Genomic DNA, 14359 nt, shown 5'->3' on the forward strand with positions numbered 1-14359 from the left:
ACAGCCTGTTTTTAATTTTTCAGCAGATATGAGAGCTTTGTTACAGCAATGTGAAGCATATCTTCCATTTTTGGGAGGTGGGGAAGCAAGTGATATTTTTTGCAGATATTACAGTGCACCACTGTTATTATTTTGTCATGCTGTTGCTTGTAGTCAGTGTGTGTAATCCCCTTGCAGCAGCTAACTATGTGGTCCACAGTTTTTTCAGCTTCTTTGTAGAGGCAGCATTTGCTGTCTTTTGCTACTTTCTCAGTTCTGGCTTAGTATGCATTTGTTCTTAAGGCACAATAGCAATAGCACTTACTGCTTCCTAGTGCTTTACATCCCTCTCTAAGCAGTTTACAGAGTCAGAAATATTGCCCTCAACAATCTGGGTCCTCATTTTACCCACCTCAGAAGGATGGAAGGCTGAGTCAACCTTGAGCCTGATGAGATTCGATCTGCCAAACTGCTGGCAGCCAGTGATCAGCAGAGGTAGCATGCAGTACTGCACACTAACCATTGCGCCACTGCAGCACAATCTTGTCTATCCAGAGTTAGCCCCCTCTGTCTCATTCTTCAACTCTCCTCTTAGCCATACCCAGATGTTGTTATTTTATTTGCCTGCTAGCGTATTTATTTTTTAACATACTGGCGTATTTTTAACGTGTAATGCTTTGCCTTGCCATGACTTTTTTCCATTCTTCATTTGCTTTTTCTTGTAGATCAGTTTTGTTTCTTTGAGATTCAGTAAACCATTGTGGTGTACTAGTATCGCACCCAAATTTGACATATGTGTAGTCATTTTATTTAGCTCTCTATTATACTCATTTATTCCTCCTTCTTTCTCTCTACCGTGTAAGGGGATTTTCAGGCTCGCCGCATTCGTAAGGTGGGGGGAAGGAACAAATAGATAGTGAAGATTGTTTTGGCTAGGTGTCCTCCTTTCCCGTGGGAACAGAGGCTGCTCCTGCTGAGAATGGAAGGTGGAGTTTGAAGACACCAGGCAATGTGGATTGAGTGTTTATTTGACTTTTGAGGGATGTTTCTAACTTACCATATTATTTGTGTCAGATCCGAAATTACAACAGACTTTGCCAATTTGATGTCTACCTAAATAAAAGAAATTTGTTTTCAAAGATGGACTTTGCACATTTCTTTTTTGAATGGGTTTCATCACTTGGAAACCTGACATTTAGTAAATATTCTTCACTGTATCTTCATATATTCTCCCAATTAGTAGAAATGCTTCTGATTCACCTGAAATGGTGCCTATAATGTGGAATTCGAACTTCGTATCTGCTGATTTTCTTGCTTATAGCTGTTTTATTATTTCCATCACACACACACATACATAGCACTGTTATGTAAACAGTGCTTCTCCCCCCACCCCTCTTGTAGAAGTGGTTGATTTTTATTAAAATAGCCTCATAATTTGAGTTTGCAGAGACTATCCTCAAAGCTACTACAAGGCATCAACACAACAAAAAAAGACAGATAAAGGCTTGATAGGAAGCAGATGATCAGTTCACTGATCTGTATGCTAACACAAAAAGGTCTAAAAGGCCTGTCTCCTTTTTCTGAAACAAGTCAGGCATATGTGGGGAAATCATTGAGATGTAACACTGCATGCCTATCCTGAAGAGTTAACTGTAGAATCAGCTTTGTAAAGAACTTAGCAGCCACTTACAAATACTAAAAGTATACTTTCTCCTTTTCTTATGATGGAAAGTTGAGTATATTTTTACACTGGTCAGTAACAGTGTTGAGAAAAATGGCTTGCCTTATGTGGAAATGCAGTTAAGGTATTGCTTTGATAATGATGACATGCATTTTGTGTAATAAAAACTGTATTTGACTGCGCTGACATTTGAAAGAGCAAATAAATTCATTAGGCTTTCTTCTCACTGGAAAATCATTATTGTAGTAAAAAAATCTACTTGGCCTGGTTTGATTCCACCCCCCCTTCAAGCATCAATAAAAAAGCTGTGACTTCCTGCCGATCATTTTATTTTAAGTATGTTCTACAGGTTAATGATTAGTGCTCTAGTAACAGCTTCTACTTCTAAGGACAATTATCTACTCCATTCCCTAGCTGATGGGTAAACATAAACTGACCATACTAATGATTCCAGGTTTCAATTCTGCTTTCTTCAGTTAAGGCTGGGACACAATGTTTTCTGTGATTCTTTTATATATAAAAAGAGGCATTCATATTGGTGAAAAAGACAGGCTAGGGATGGATAGCTGTAGCAGAGATTAGATTGGCCTCATTCTTTAAAGATATATCACACAATAAAACTATTTGGATTTTTTTTTAAAAAAGAAACAATATAATTTTTTCATGATTTATCCATTGCTTTTTAAAAGTCTTTATGAAATACTAAAAGGGAAACGGTGGCTCAGTGGCTAAGAGGTTGAGCTTGTCGGATCAGAAAGGTCGGCAGTTCAGCGGCTCGAATCCCTAGCGCTGCAAAACGGAGTGAGCTCCCTTTACTTGTTCCAGTTTCTGCCAACCTAGCAGTTTGAAAGCATGTAAAAATATAAGTAGAAAAATAGGAACCACCCTTGCTGGAAAAGTAACAGCGTTCTGTGTATCTTTGGCATTTAGTCATGCCGGCCACATGATCAGACAGCGCTGGCATTTCAGCTTTGAAATAGAGATGAGCACCGCCCCCTAGAGTCGGGAACGACTAGCACATTTGTGCGAGGGAAACCTTTATATTTAGCTATGAAATACTAACTTACAGACAATGAAAGGCTTAGCAGAATGAAATAATTTTGGTATAGGAAAGAGATTTGTGTTTTTGATGTAACTTGAAATAGTATTCCAGACACTGTCATAAATGAACCCAGGATGTACTATATAAAATTATTATAACTTGATTATTATTTTATTTAATATTTAATGCTTTTAGCTTGTCCTAGAAGAGGCTTGGGGTTACCTGCTTGGATTCTTCCATGTTGCCTTAATAACAATCACAGTTGGTTTTATCGATGACCTTTATAACTAAGGACCAGTTTAAATGTTGGTTAACCTTTATTCATCTTTCTATCTATAATGCCACATTGGCAGCCAAACTGAACAGCTCCTGATTTATATTTAATAGATATAGAAATCTTTAGAGAGTGTTTTCATTGTGTTGATTCAATGATCATTTTTATAGTTTTCACCTGCTCCTTCCACATCCTAGCAATAAAACGGAGAAAATCTTAAAACACATTTTAAAGCCCATGCAACTTTTATAAGGACAAAAAGAGTATTTCTCAAGAAATAATTAATTTAACATTTGACTGTAAAAACAAAATGTGCAAGAAGGATCGCATGCAATATTTCCATTATGCTCAACCATGTGTTATGATGTGCCATGAGTTATTTGTTAAGGAATATTTGACGGGTTAAGGTACAATTGTGTAAGAGTGGGAGTAATACATTCCCCCTCCCGCCAAATGTAATGACTAGGAGCCATGAGTTTTTGGACTCCTGAAATACTGTATTATTTTTTATTTCTTTAGCTGAACTTGCTACTCTGTGTTAGAACACAGTAGAATTGCCTATTCCACTGTTGAGGTTTCTAGGCTATATTTGGTTCTGTTTTAGCACTGATTTTTTTTTCCTCAGTCAAGGTAACCTTGAAACATTCCCGGGAGTTCACAAAAAGAGAATGAAAAACATGTGAACAGGTGAAGATGTATATGTGCTTCCCAAGATATTGCTAAGTAATAGCAATTCAATTACTGACAAAAAGTTAGTGAGAAATAGAAATACAAAGTCTCTACTTAAATCCATGTGTCATAAGTGGGTTACAAGCAGGGGTGAAATCAACTTACCTTTGTTAGCGGTTCGCAAATGTGAGTGCTCGTATGACCTTCTGCGCATATGCAGAGCGTCAAAAATGGGATGTGATGACCTCCAGGTGGGTGGGTGGAGCCTCCAGCCGCTACTGCTACTGGTTCGCCCGAACTGGATAGAACCGGCTGAATTGCACCACATGTAAAAACCACATGTAGAAGTTACAAGCCCTGACAGATGTACCTTTGTGGCCAATGTGATGTGTCATAACCTTTCTTCCAAGTAGTAGACTTCTTTTACTTTCATAACTACAATTACCATCCCTTTGAGTGATTAAGCCTAGAAATATAAATTCTTCTTTATCACTGTTTTATATTTAATCTGTAACATGTGTGAGTTAACACTCACAGCAGATAATTTACACCTTACCTTGCCTTGGAAAAAAATGTTCACATATGATTTGCCTTTAGATTGGAGACCACCAAGAAATCCCAGGGATGTAGACTAGACTAGAAACTAAGAACCATCCTTGGAAAAAGCAGCAGCACTTCTAAATTGTTGAAAGAGGTACATATATGTCCAAGAAATCAAGATGAATGTCTATATTAAGCTACCAAGTGCTAAGCTCAACTCCAAGGAATTGTTTCCTTTAGAAACTGGGAATCTTTAGCAAGTTGCACTGGTTGAAACTGTTCCGAAAGGCAACAGGAAGTCTTGAAGAAAAGGGAAGTACTACTCAGCAGCATTGTTTAAAGTGATGAATTTACCAAACACTCTACTGGGTAAAATAGCATACATTTGCTTGTGATTGAATGCCAGCCTGGCAAATCAAGTTGAGATGACAGAGCCTTCATCTTGAGGAATTATCTGAGTTTGATTTGAGCCTGTGGGTATTGAGGAAGTCAATAGGGACCTCAGTGCTGTTAGCTTTGCTACCTATAGATTAGATGTCCTACTGATTGGTGACAGTGGCCGGGAGACTGGATGCAGACAAATTCAGGTAAATGGATTTGTGAGTGAGAGTGATGCTGTCAAGCCCAAAAGTGATACAACCAAGGAACAACAATCACTTGGAAAGAACTTTAATGCTAGGAGGGTCATGTAACAGAATTTTGGAAGCCTGTCAAAGCAGTTGTCCAGCTCCCATTTATATCTGGTGTAACTAAGGCAGAATTGTTCTCTTTATCTGATTCTAAACACCCCCTCCCCCAACTAGAATCTACTCTCTAAATGATCAAAATCCCTCCAGTATGGTAACATTTTGCCCTGCCCTGCATGTTTTTATTTATTTAAAATATTTATGTAGCCACCCATCTTTCAGACAACTCTGGGCAGCTCTCAATAAGATCAAATTATTCCCAAGATATAGACATCTTTCCTTCAGCCTTGTTTCCCAGCACCAAAAGCACAAAAGTGTCATGTCCCCTACTCCCCTGCAAAGGTATCTCCACAAAGACAAGTTTGAAATAAAGACACCATCAAAGTTGGAGTGTGGCCAACACTCCCCAGACTTACTTAAGTCTAAACAGTAAGTTGTGGGGCAGGGGGGGGGGCAAGAAACCTTCTTCTTGTTGCTGAAAGTCTCGTGTGGGAGGTAGCAGTTCAGGGGCACAAAGCTTCCACAGAAATTTCAAATGCAACTGGCAAAGCACTTTGGGTAGGTGTACATCTGCTACTGTTTCCCACAATCTCTGTCTAACCTCCTGCATCTAGAACCTAGGACCCAAATGGCAAACCTGTGGCCCGCAGAACCCACTCTGTGGGCACGTGAGCCGTCACCTCAGCTTAGCTTTGCTGCACATGTGTGCGCGCCTCCCGCCGGCCAGCTGGTTTTCAGGTCTCTGCTGCACAGGGCAGGTCGTGTGTACATGAACGGGAGGGGGGCATGCAGAGGGGGCGCATACATTGCATTATGGGTGTGCGCGCACGCTGTCTGCACATAGTGACGAAAAGTTTAGCCATCACTGACCTAGGATATACTCCACTTTATATTGCTCTTCCCAATCCACCAAAATTGGGGATAAGGTGGGAGTTGATCAATACAAGGGGCAAGAGGCCCGCACCCATACGTGGCTAGATTTTTTGAAATTTGAAATTTAATAAAATTTGTATGCAGCCCAATCCCGTAGGACTCTGGGCGGCTTACAGAAACAAGATAAAAAAAATATAAAAATTTAAGAATAAAAATACAGTTATTAAAATTACACACCATCCATGCTGTCTAGGTGGAGCTGGACATTAATCAACAGCCCCAGGCCTGCCGAAACAGCCAGGTTTTGGTGGCTTTTCGGAAGGCCGGGAGAGTGGTAAGGGTCGGGATCTCTACGGGTAGATCGTTCCACAGGGCCGGCGCAGCTACAGAGAAGACCCTCCCCCGAGGGGCCGCCAGCCGGCATTGTCCAGCCGACGGCACTCGGAGGAGGCCTAACCTGTGTGATCTTGTTGGTCATTGGGAGGTATGTGGCAGGAGGCGGTCTTTCAGGTAGCCAGGTCCTAAACCATGCAGGGCTTTAAAAGTAATGACTAGCACCTTGAAGCACGTTCGGAGACCAATAGGGAGCCAGTGCAGCTCGCGGAGGATGGGTGTAACATGGGTGTATCTAGGTACACCCAGTATCGCTCGCGCGGCTGCATTCTGGACCAACTGTAGTCTTCGAACACTCTTCAGGGGCAGCCCCATGTAGAGCGCGTTACAGTAGCAATAGCAATAGCAGTTAGACTTATATACCGCTTCATAGGGCTTTCAGCCCTCTCTAAGCGGTTTACAGAGTCAGCATATTGCCCCCAACAACAATCCGGGTCCTCAGTAAACCAGTCTTGAGGTGACGAGGGCATGAGTGACCATTCTAAGTGCCTCCCGGTCCAGGTAGGGCCGCAGCTGGTGCACCAGGCAAACCTGGGCAAAAGCCCCCGTGGTCACAGCTGACAGATGGTGTTCTAATGTCAACTGCAGATCCAGGAGGACACTCAGGTTGCGGACCCTCTCTGAGGGGTGTATAATTTCACCCCCCAGGCTAAGAGATGGAATATCTGGACTATCCTTGGGAGGCAGCATCAATAGCCACTCGGTCTTGTCTGGATTGAGTGCAAGTTTGTTCGCTCCCATCCAGATCCTGACAGCCTCCAGGCACTGCGACATCACTTCCACTGCTTCGCTGAGTTGGCACGGGGCGGACAGATACAATTGAGTATCATCCGCATATTGATGATATTTGATCCCGTGCCGTCGTATGATCTCGCCCAGCGGCTTCATGTAGATATTAAATAGGAGGGGGGACAGGACCGAACCCTGCGGCACCCCATATTTGAGGGGCCTAGAGGTCGATCTCTGTCCTCCAACCAACACCGACTGCGACCTGTCCGGGAGGTAGGAGGAGAACCACCGTAGGACAGTGCCTCCCACTCCCACCTCCCGTAACCGTCGGTGAAGGATACCATGGTCGATGGTATCGAAGGCTGCTGAGAGGTCAAGAAGCACTAGGATAGAGGAATGTCCTCTATCCCTGGCCCGCTAGAGATCATCAGTCAGCACGACCAAAGCAGTTTCGGTGCAGTAACCAGGCCTGAAACCCCACTAAACGGGATCCAGATAATGGTGTAACATCAGTTGTATTTTCATAGAAGCAAGAAATTGTGCATCAAAGCCCATCTGGATGGATGGAAGTAGATTGAAAGCTTCGTGGAAAACCACACCAAATTCCCCACAGGAATTCTAGTAGCTTCTTGAGTATCAACTGCCCATTTATATGCAGCCTCGGCCAAACCTAGCAGCTCGCTTAACTGGAACTGTGTTGCCTGTCTCTTTTGGAGAAAATTAGGGCTTGAAACGAAATCTTCATTCATTTCATTCATTCTTAGATCATAAACTCTTATTTCAAGACCCTTGGCAGTGATGAAATGACAGCTCTTGGTTTTCAATTAGAAGCGTATTTTGGAACTGGCTTAGCACTAAAGAAAATCCCAACCTATGTGCTGGATTCTCCTCTTGCTACACAAGGTTTCGCATGATACTGTTGTAGATGTCATGGATATATGCTGTCAGATTTGATCAAGCATTTCATCCAATGGGAAGAGATTGAGTAACAGGGAAAAATATGTTACATAAAGCAATTGAACTTATTATATACAACTGGAATAGCTTTATGGACACGGTGGCTCAGTGGCTAAGATGCTGAGCTTGGCAATCAGAAAGATCAGCAGTTCGGTAGTTTGAATCCCTAGAGCCCCATAATGGAGTGAGATCCCGTTATTTGTCCCAGCTTCTGCCAACCTAGCAGTTCGAAAGCACATAAAAATGCAAATAGAAAAATAGGAACCACCTTTGGTGGGAAGGTAACAGCATTCCGTGTGCCTTCTGTGTTGAGTTAAACTGGCCACATGACCATGGAGACATCTTCGGACAGCGCTGGTTCTCCGGCTTTGAAACAGAGATGAGCACCGCCCTCTAGAGTCGGGAACGACTAGCACATATGTGCAAGGGGAACCCTTACCTTTACCTAGAATGGTTTTGTTCAGTCTGCATTTGCAACCCACTTGTAGACCACTTCATAACTATAAGGCATTTCTGGTTTCTCTTGAAAACAAGGAGAGATATAAGTCTGCATAACTTTTAGTTCCTGACAAAATTGTGAAATCTAGCTAATGATGTAGCAGGAATGGCTTTATGAGCTTCCAGATACAATAAAGTGGATGTGGGTGGGGTGAGGAATATGTTGCTACATTGAAGCATGCTATCTAATGCTCTTCAGGTGAAGACTGTGAGAGATGAAAGCAGGCGAGGTGCTTGCCAGGTGACCTCTCTTTAAATTAGTAACATTTCCAAAAACTGACAGGAAACTTTCTTAATAAGATGTTAGTACTTTGTTGTGAGAAATGCATGTTTGTCAAAGGAGGTAAATTCTGCATTTCTGCACACACTTTCCCACCCACATCCTCCAGATACCTGTTCATGGTTTTTCCCAGTCCTGGGAAGGAGATGTGTAATTGAATATCATCTGCATATTAAAGATAACACTCCCTGAACCAGTGGATGACCGGGAGAGGACTGGTCATCTTTTAATGAAATGCTGTGGATATCACAACCGCCATCTTAGACTTATATACCACTTTACAGGGCTTTACAGCCCTCTCTAAACATTTTACAGAGTCAGCATATTGTCCCCAACAATCTGGATCCACATTTTACCAACCTTGGAAGGATGGAAGGCTGAGTCAACCTTGAGCTGGTGAAGATCGAATTGCTGACAGCCAGCAGGTCAACAGAATTAGCCTGCAATACTGCATTCTAACTACTGTGCCACCAGGACTCTTAAATTAAGCTGTTACTCTAGACCGGTGGGTCTCAACCTTCCTAATGCCGCAACCCTTTAATACAATTCCTCATGTTATGGTGACCCCCAACCATAAAATTATTTTATGTTTTCCATATTTTTTCAAAAATATGTATTTTACGATGGTCTTAAGTGACCCCTGTGAAAGGGTCATTCGACCCCCAAAGGGGTCCCGACCTACAGGTTGAGAACCACTGCACTAGACACATCTGTTGAAGTAGGAGCAAAGCCACTATTACACAGTTATCTCAGTCAGACTTGCAAGATTCTATTATTAAATCCAATCGCAATATAATAGTTTCAACCCTCCTGTGGAGATGTTTTCTTGTTTTGATCTATCCAGAATAGATTCTTAAATGACTGCAACCAGGAGTGCTGGGATAGCTGTCATTGAGCAAAGAAGCTTAACTGACATTCCAGTCCCAATTATGGTAGTTAAGTGAGAAAATATCTGTAAACAAATAAAACGACCAAACAAATTTGGAGTAATTGTCAGCTGTCCCGGTCAGGCCAGATGGGAAACACAACTAGATGAACTAATTCTAATTATGGTAACAGGTACATTAACAGAACCTTAAAAGTTGGAAAGTACAAACTTTCTATTAACACTTTTTAAAGTTTTTGATCTATTAGGGCAGATTCGTCCTATCTTTCCTTCTCTACCATTAAGCCACTAGCGCAGTGATGGTGAACCTTCTTTGCCAAAGCAAGGGGAGCGCAGGGTATGTGTGTCTGCGGGCATGCCACACATGCACATGCTTCCCTCCTCTGTGTGCATGCACATGTGATGAGCACTCCCCCTTGTTCTTGGTATTCTTTTTTCACCCTCCCCAGGCTCCTAAATCCAAACAGAAATTTGAGACTTTATTGATTTAAGAAACATAACGCTAGAGGGGACTAATGATTCCAGGATGAAAGGGAAAGGAGAAAAAAGTGGAGGGTGGGAAGCCTGTCTCTTGCCTTGCGAAATGACAGAAAACACTTTGACATTTAGAATACTTCAGGAATTTTTGAAGAATTGAGACAAAAAACAGTAGCTTTAATCTTAGCAATAATGCATGCTTCTATGAATAGATTATGTCCCAAAGACATTAAAGCAGAAATTATTGATGTGAAAGAGAACATCATGAAGATTTACAAAGTAAAGAAATAAAACAAATTTTGCCTGAATCAGAAATACTAGAACATAAAGAATTTGCAGAAATACTTAAAAATGGACTCTGAAACAGAAAACAACTAAATTCGAAATATGAATGACAAGCCAACAAATTGACTTGGATAAGGAGTTTTTACTAGACTTACAAAAGAAGTTGATTAAAGCTCTGAAGAAATAATTGAGATGAAAAAATGATACATATTTTTGAAAAGTTCTTTAGTTTCCATTTTAAAGTGTTGGAGAGAGTTGAGCTATATTACACTTGTGTTAATGAATGTTCTCAGTTGCTTTTTTTCACTTGCAGAATGTTTATGGTGAACATTTATAATTTTTGCAATCCTAATTTAAAACCTAATATTTATTTATTCTCTTCATAACAATTGAAGTTCTAATAAACTGTCTGTTGGCATCCAGAATAAAAATTGAGGAGGAAAATGTGTTTTCTGAAATATTAGGTGGTTCTCGTGCGATGGAACGAACCCTTCCAGAAGCTGGCAACTTGTGATGCTGATGGTGGAATATTTGTTTGGATTCAGTATGAAGGCAGATGGTCCGTGGAGCTTGTGAACGATCGTGGAGCACAGGTTAGTAAACACCACTTGGTTTCATCTTGGGAATTGTCTTGACTTTGAAAAGAAAATAAAGAAGGGGAAAAACTGCCCGAGGAAAGTAGGAAAACGGAATTGTTAAGAGAAATGGTTTAACTGAAAAGCCTGTAAAATTAGCATATTTTCTATAGCTTACCCTGAGGCAAGTAGCAAAAGGACAGTATGCTATTTCTGGAATACGATTTGAAACAAATGCTTATGGGTGAATTACCACAAGGACAAATGGTGCAAGAGGCTGAGTGTACTGGATATAGCTTTGGACTCCTACGCTGTTTCTACTCTGTCTATATGGATCTACCTACAGGTCATTGATAACTTTTCTGTAAACAATAATTGATCAATCATTAATACCAATGAATCTTTTGTTACTTGAGTTTTAAGTAATTATCATTCCAAGTAACAATAACATTGCATGCAACTGTGATGCTAATCCTAGCATATGTTACCAGTAGTGATTTCTTGGCGAGGAACATACGGTGAGTTCATACATTTTATTTCTCATTATGGTATTTAGGCTATAGATTCTAGTATAGTAGAATAACAACTAATTGCTAAACCAGGACACCAATTATCAATATTAAAACTAATTTAGTTATTAAATTTATTTCTATGCTGCCACAATTAAGACTCTCAATGGCTTACACAGAATATATAATACACCTTAACACATGCATGCTACAATATTATAATTCAATAATTACCGGTATATAAATAGTAACAATAAATCAGGGCAACAAAACAATCAGAATAATAATAAAGAAAATAAAAATAAATTCCTGCCTGAACAGGGGGTTGGACTAGAACAGGGATGTCAAACTCAAGGTCCACGGGCCAGATACAGCCTGCGGGGTGCTTAAATCTGGCCCACAGGACCAGCCTGGAAATAGCAAAGAACCTGCCCATGGTGCCTCTGGCAGCCAAAACTCACCTCGGTTTTGGCCTGGATGGCCTCCTGCAGCACTCTGCTGGCCAAAACGGGGGTTGAATTATAAAATGATACAATATGATGGCATTATCAAAATTATGGGCATTGAAGATGCTTACTTGTGGGCCTTTTTATAAGAGAAATTTGATGATCTTGTGAACTAGAGATCTCAGAAAATATGGGTGCTAATTGATTGAATCTGTATTATTTTTCTATGTTGCGTGATTTCAAAAAAAAGACTGGTATACATAGTCAAAATAATGCCTAACCTTTTATGTTAAGGTGAGCGATTTTACATGGAGCCATGATGGAACACAAGCACTTATATCATACAGAGATGGATTTGTACTGGTTGGATCAGTCAGTGGACAAAGACATTGGTCTTCAGAGATTAACCTGGAGAGCCAGATCACCTGTGGCATATGGACACCTGATGATCAACAGGTAATTTCCCCCCAAAACCAAGAATTGCAATTTGTCTTTTGTTGTTAACTATTGGTTTTTACTATACATCAAACAGTTAGACGTGAGATCTATTTGAGTTCCTCAGGTATATAATGCAATAAAAAAGTATTTCATGATAATACCAATGGTGTGCTTATAAACCTTCCTGTATGTATCATCTTGATCTGTTTAGAATGTTTGAAGTTGCTTGAGAGTTGTGGACATATTTAGTCAAGCCATGGCATTACTGTCTTCTTCAGTATGCCTAACTGTGTGCTTTGACCCCTTAGAGCTCAGCAGATTGTGTCATAGTTGTAGGCAAATACATTGGTGGACTCCGGTGCTATTTTAAAAGCTTTGCAAATAAATCAATCCAAAGTGTATTATCCACAGTAGATAATTTAAAGAAGTATAAATACAATGCTAGCCACGGGGATCCATAGAAACAAAGGCAGGAGGAACAAATATAAGGATGTAATGACATCATCATGCAAATGCTATGAATCAGACATCACAACACAAGTATGTCCTCAACTTACAATAAATAGTGAGTTTATGATTGGTTTTCACACGACCATTGCAGCATCACACGATCAAAATCCAAACGCTTGGCAACTGGTTCATATGTATGATGGTTGCAGGGTCCCGTGGTCATGTGATCCCCTTTTGTGATCTGACCAGCAAAGTCAATGGGGAAACCAGATTGACTTAACAACCATGTAACTCACTTAAGCACTGCAATGATTCACCTAACAGTTGTGGCAAGAATGGTAACGTGGGGCAAAAGTCACTTGTTTCACTTATCAACAAAAGGTTTGGACTCAGTTGTAGTCATAAGTCAAGGACTACCTATAATAGCAACAGTAATGGCAACAATTTCATTATGACTGCAAATGACATCAAATTTTATATTTATATCACTCTTAACAGGTATCTAGGTATCTTGGCTTTTCATTTTGATGCTGAGACAGAGGGTGAGGCGGGGGGGGGGGGAATATTCCCATTGCTTTGGCTGAACCAATTTCTATCTTGTTAGATACAAGATCAGTAAATTCTTGGTGACTTTAAGTTGTGTCCAGCTACAATTCTATCTAGCTCTCAATGAATTGAGAATGTTAAGCTCAGAACACAAATTTGCTAGCTTCCTTTGATATTAGTATCAGATTTAATAAGTGAAATACATCCTTACTTCTCTGGCCCCTGTTACATTAATACAATATTATCTCTTAAAAATCCACTGCAACCTGTATAAATGTAGGATAAATTTGCTATTGAAATATTGACACAAAACCAGATACTTTAAAATAGCCTCTGTGCAACAGATGTTTCAGCTTGATTACAGATGAAGGTGCAGGCGAAGTTAGAGAAAATATTATTTTGAGCACAACAGAATTTGGGAAGATTCAAAATGCAGGAGCAGAGTATGGTGACTTTTCAGAGCTTTAATGAATGAGCTAACTGTGAAATCTGGTTGTCTCAATTTCTTAAAGTATGTGTTATTGAGATACAAAATCTACTGTGTCTAATTTATATATGTAAAATATACACACAAGTTTAAATCATTTAATTCTGCTGTTGTGCAAAGGAATGGAGAGGTTACTCTCTCATTTTCCTCATCTATCTTTACTATAAGCTTCTCCTTACCAGAATCTTTAAAATATCATGGCCAGTAATATCAGCTGGCTGCCCAGCTTAAGAGACCTTGGGCCCTTTTTTCTAAGTGATTAGTAGAAAGAAATGCTAGTTTTCTTCTTCCTATGTTCAAAGTGGGTTTATAAGCTGCAATTTCAAATGTAGTAGCAATAGCAATAGCACTTATACTTATATACCGCTTCCCAGTGCTTTACAGCCCTCTCTAAGCAGTTTACAGAGTCAGCATATTGCCCCCAACAATTTGGGTCCTCATTTTACCCACCTCGGAAGGATGGAAGGCTGAGTCAACCTTGAGCCTGGTGAGATTTGATCTGCCAAACTGCTGGCTACCGGTGATCAGCAGAAATAGCCTGCAGTACTACATTCTAACCACTGTGCCACCATGGTATTTCTTCCAATATAAATTACAGTGTTTTAATTGTTATGACACAGAATAGCAAATAAACACAGAATAGAAAAAAAAAGCATTTG

General features: G+C 40.3%; 1 protein-coding gene across 1 annotated transcript in view; it reads left to right on the plus strand.

Moving 5' to 3' along the window:
- Positions 1 to 14359, plus strand: part of TULP4 (TUB like protein 4) — a 102818-nt gene that overhangs the window by 55703 nt on the left and 32756 nt on the right. The window contains exons 3-4 of the mRNA XM_032215326.1: positions 10714 to 10842; positions 12074 to 12235. Coding sequence (XP_032071217.1) covers positions 10714 to 10842; positions 12074 to 12235 — 291 coding nt within the window. The remainder of the gene's footprint in view (positions 1 to 10713; positions 10843 to 12073; positions 12236 to 14359) is intronic.

This window comes from Thamnophis elegans, chromosome 4, assembly GCF_009769535.1.
Source record: "Thamnophis elegans isolate rThaEle1 chromosome 4, rThaEle1.pri, whole genome shotgun sequence".
In the NCBI taxonomy this organism is placed as follows: domain Eukaryota; kingdom Metazoa; phylum Chordata; class Lepidosauria; order Squamata; family Colubridae; genus Thamnophis; species Thamnophis elegans.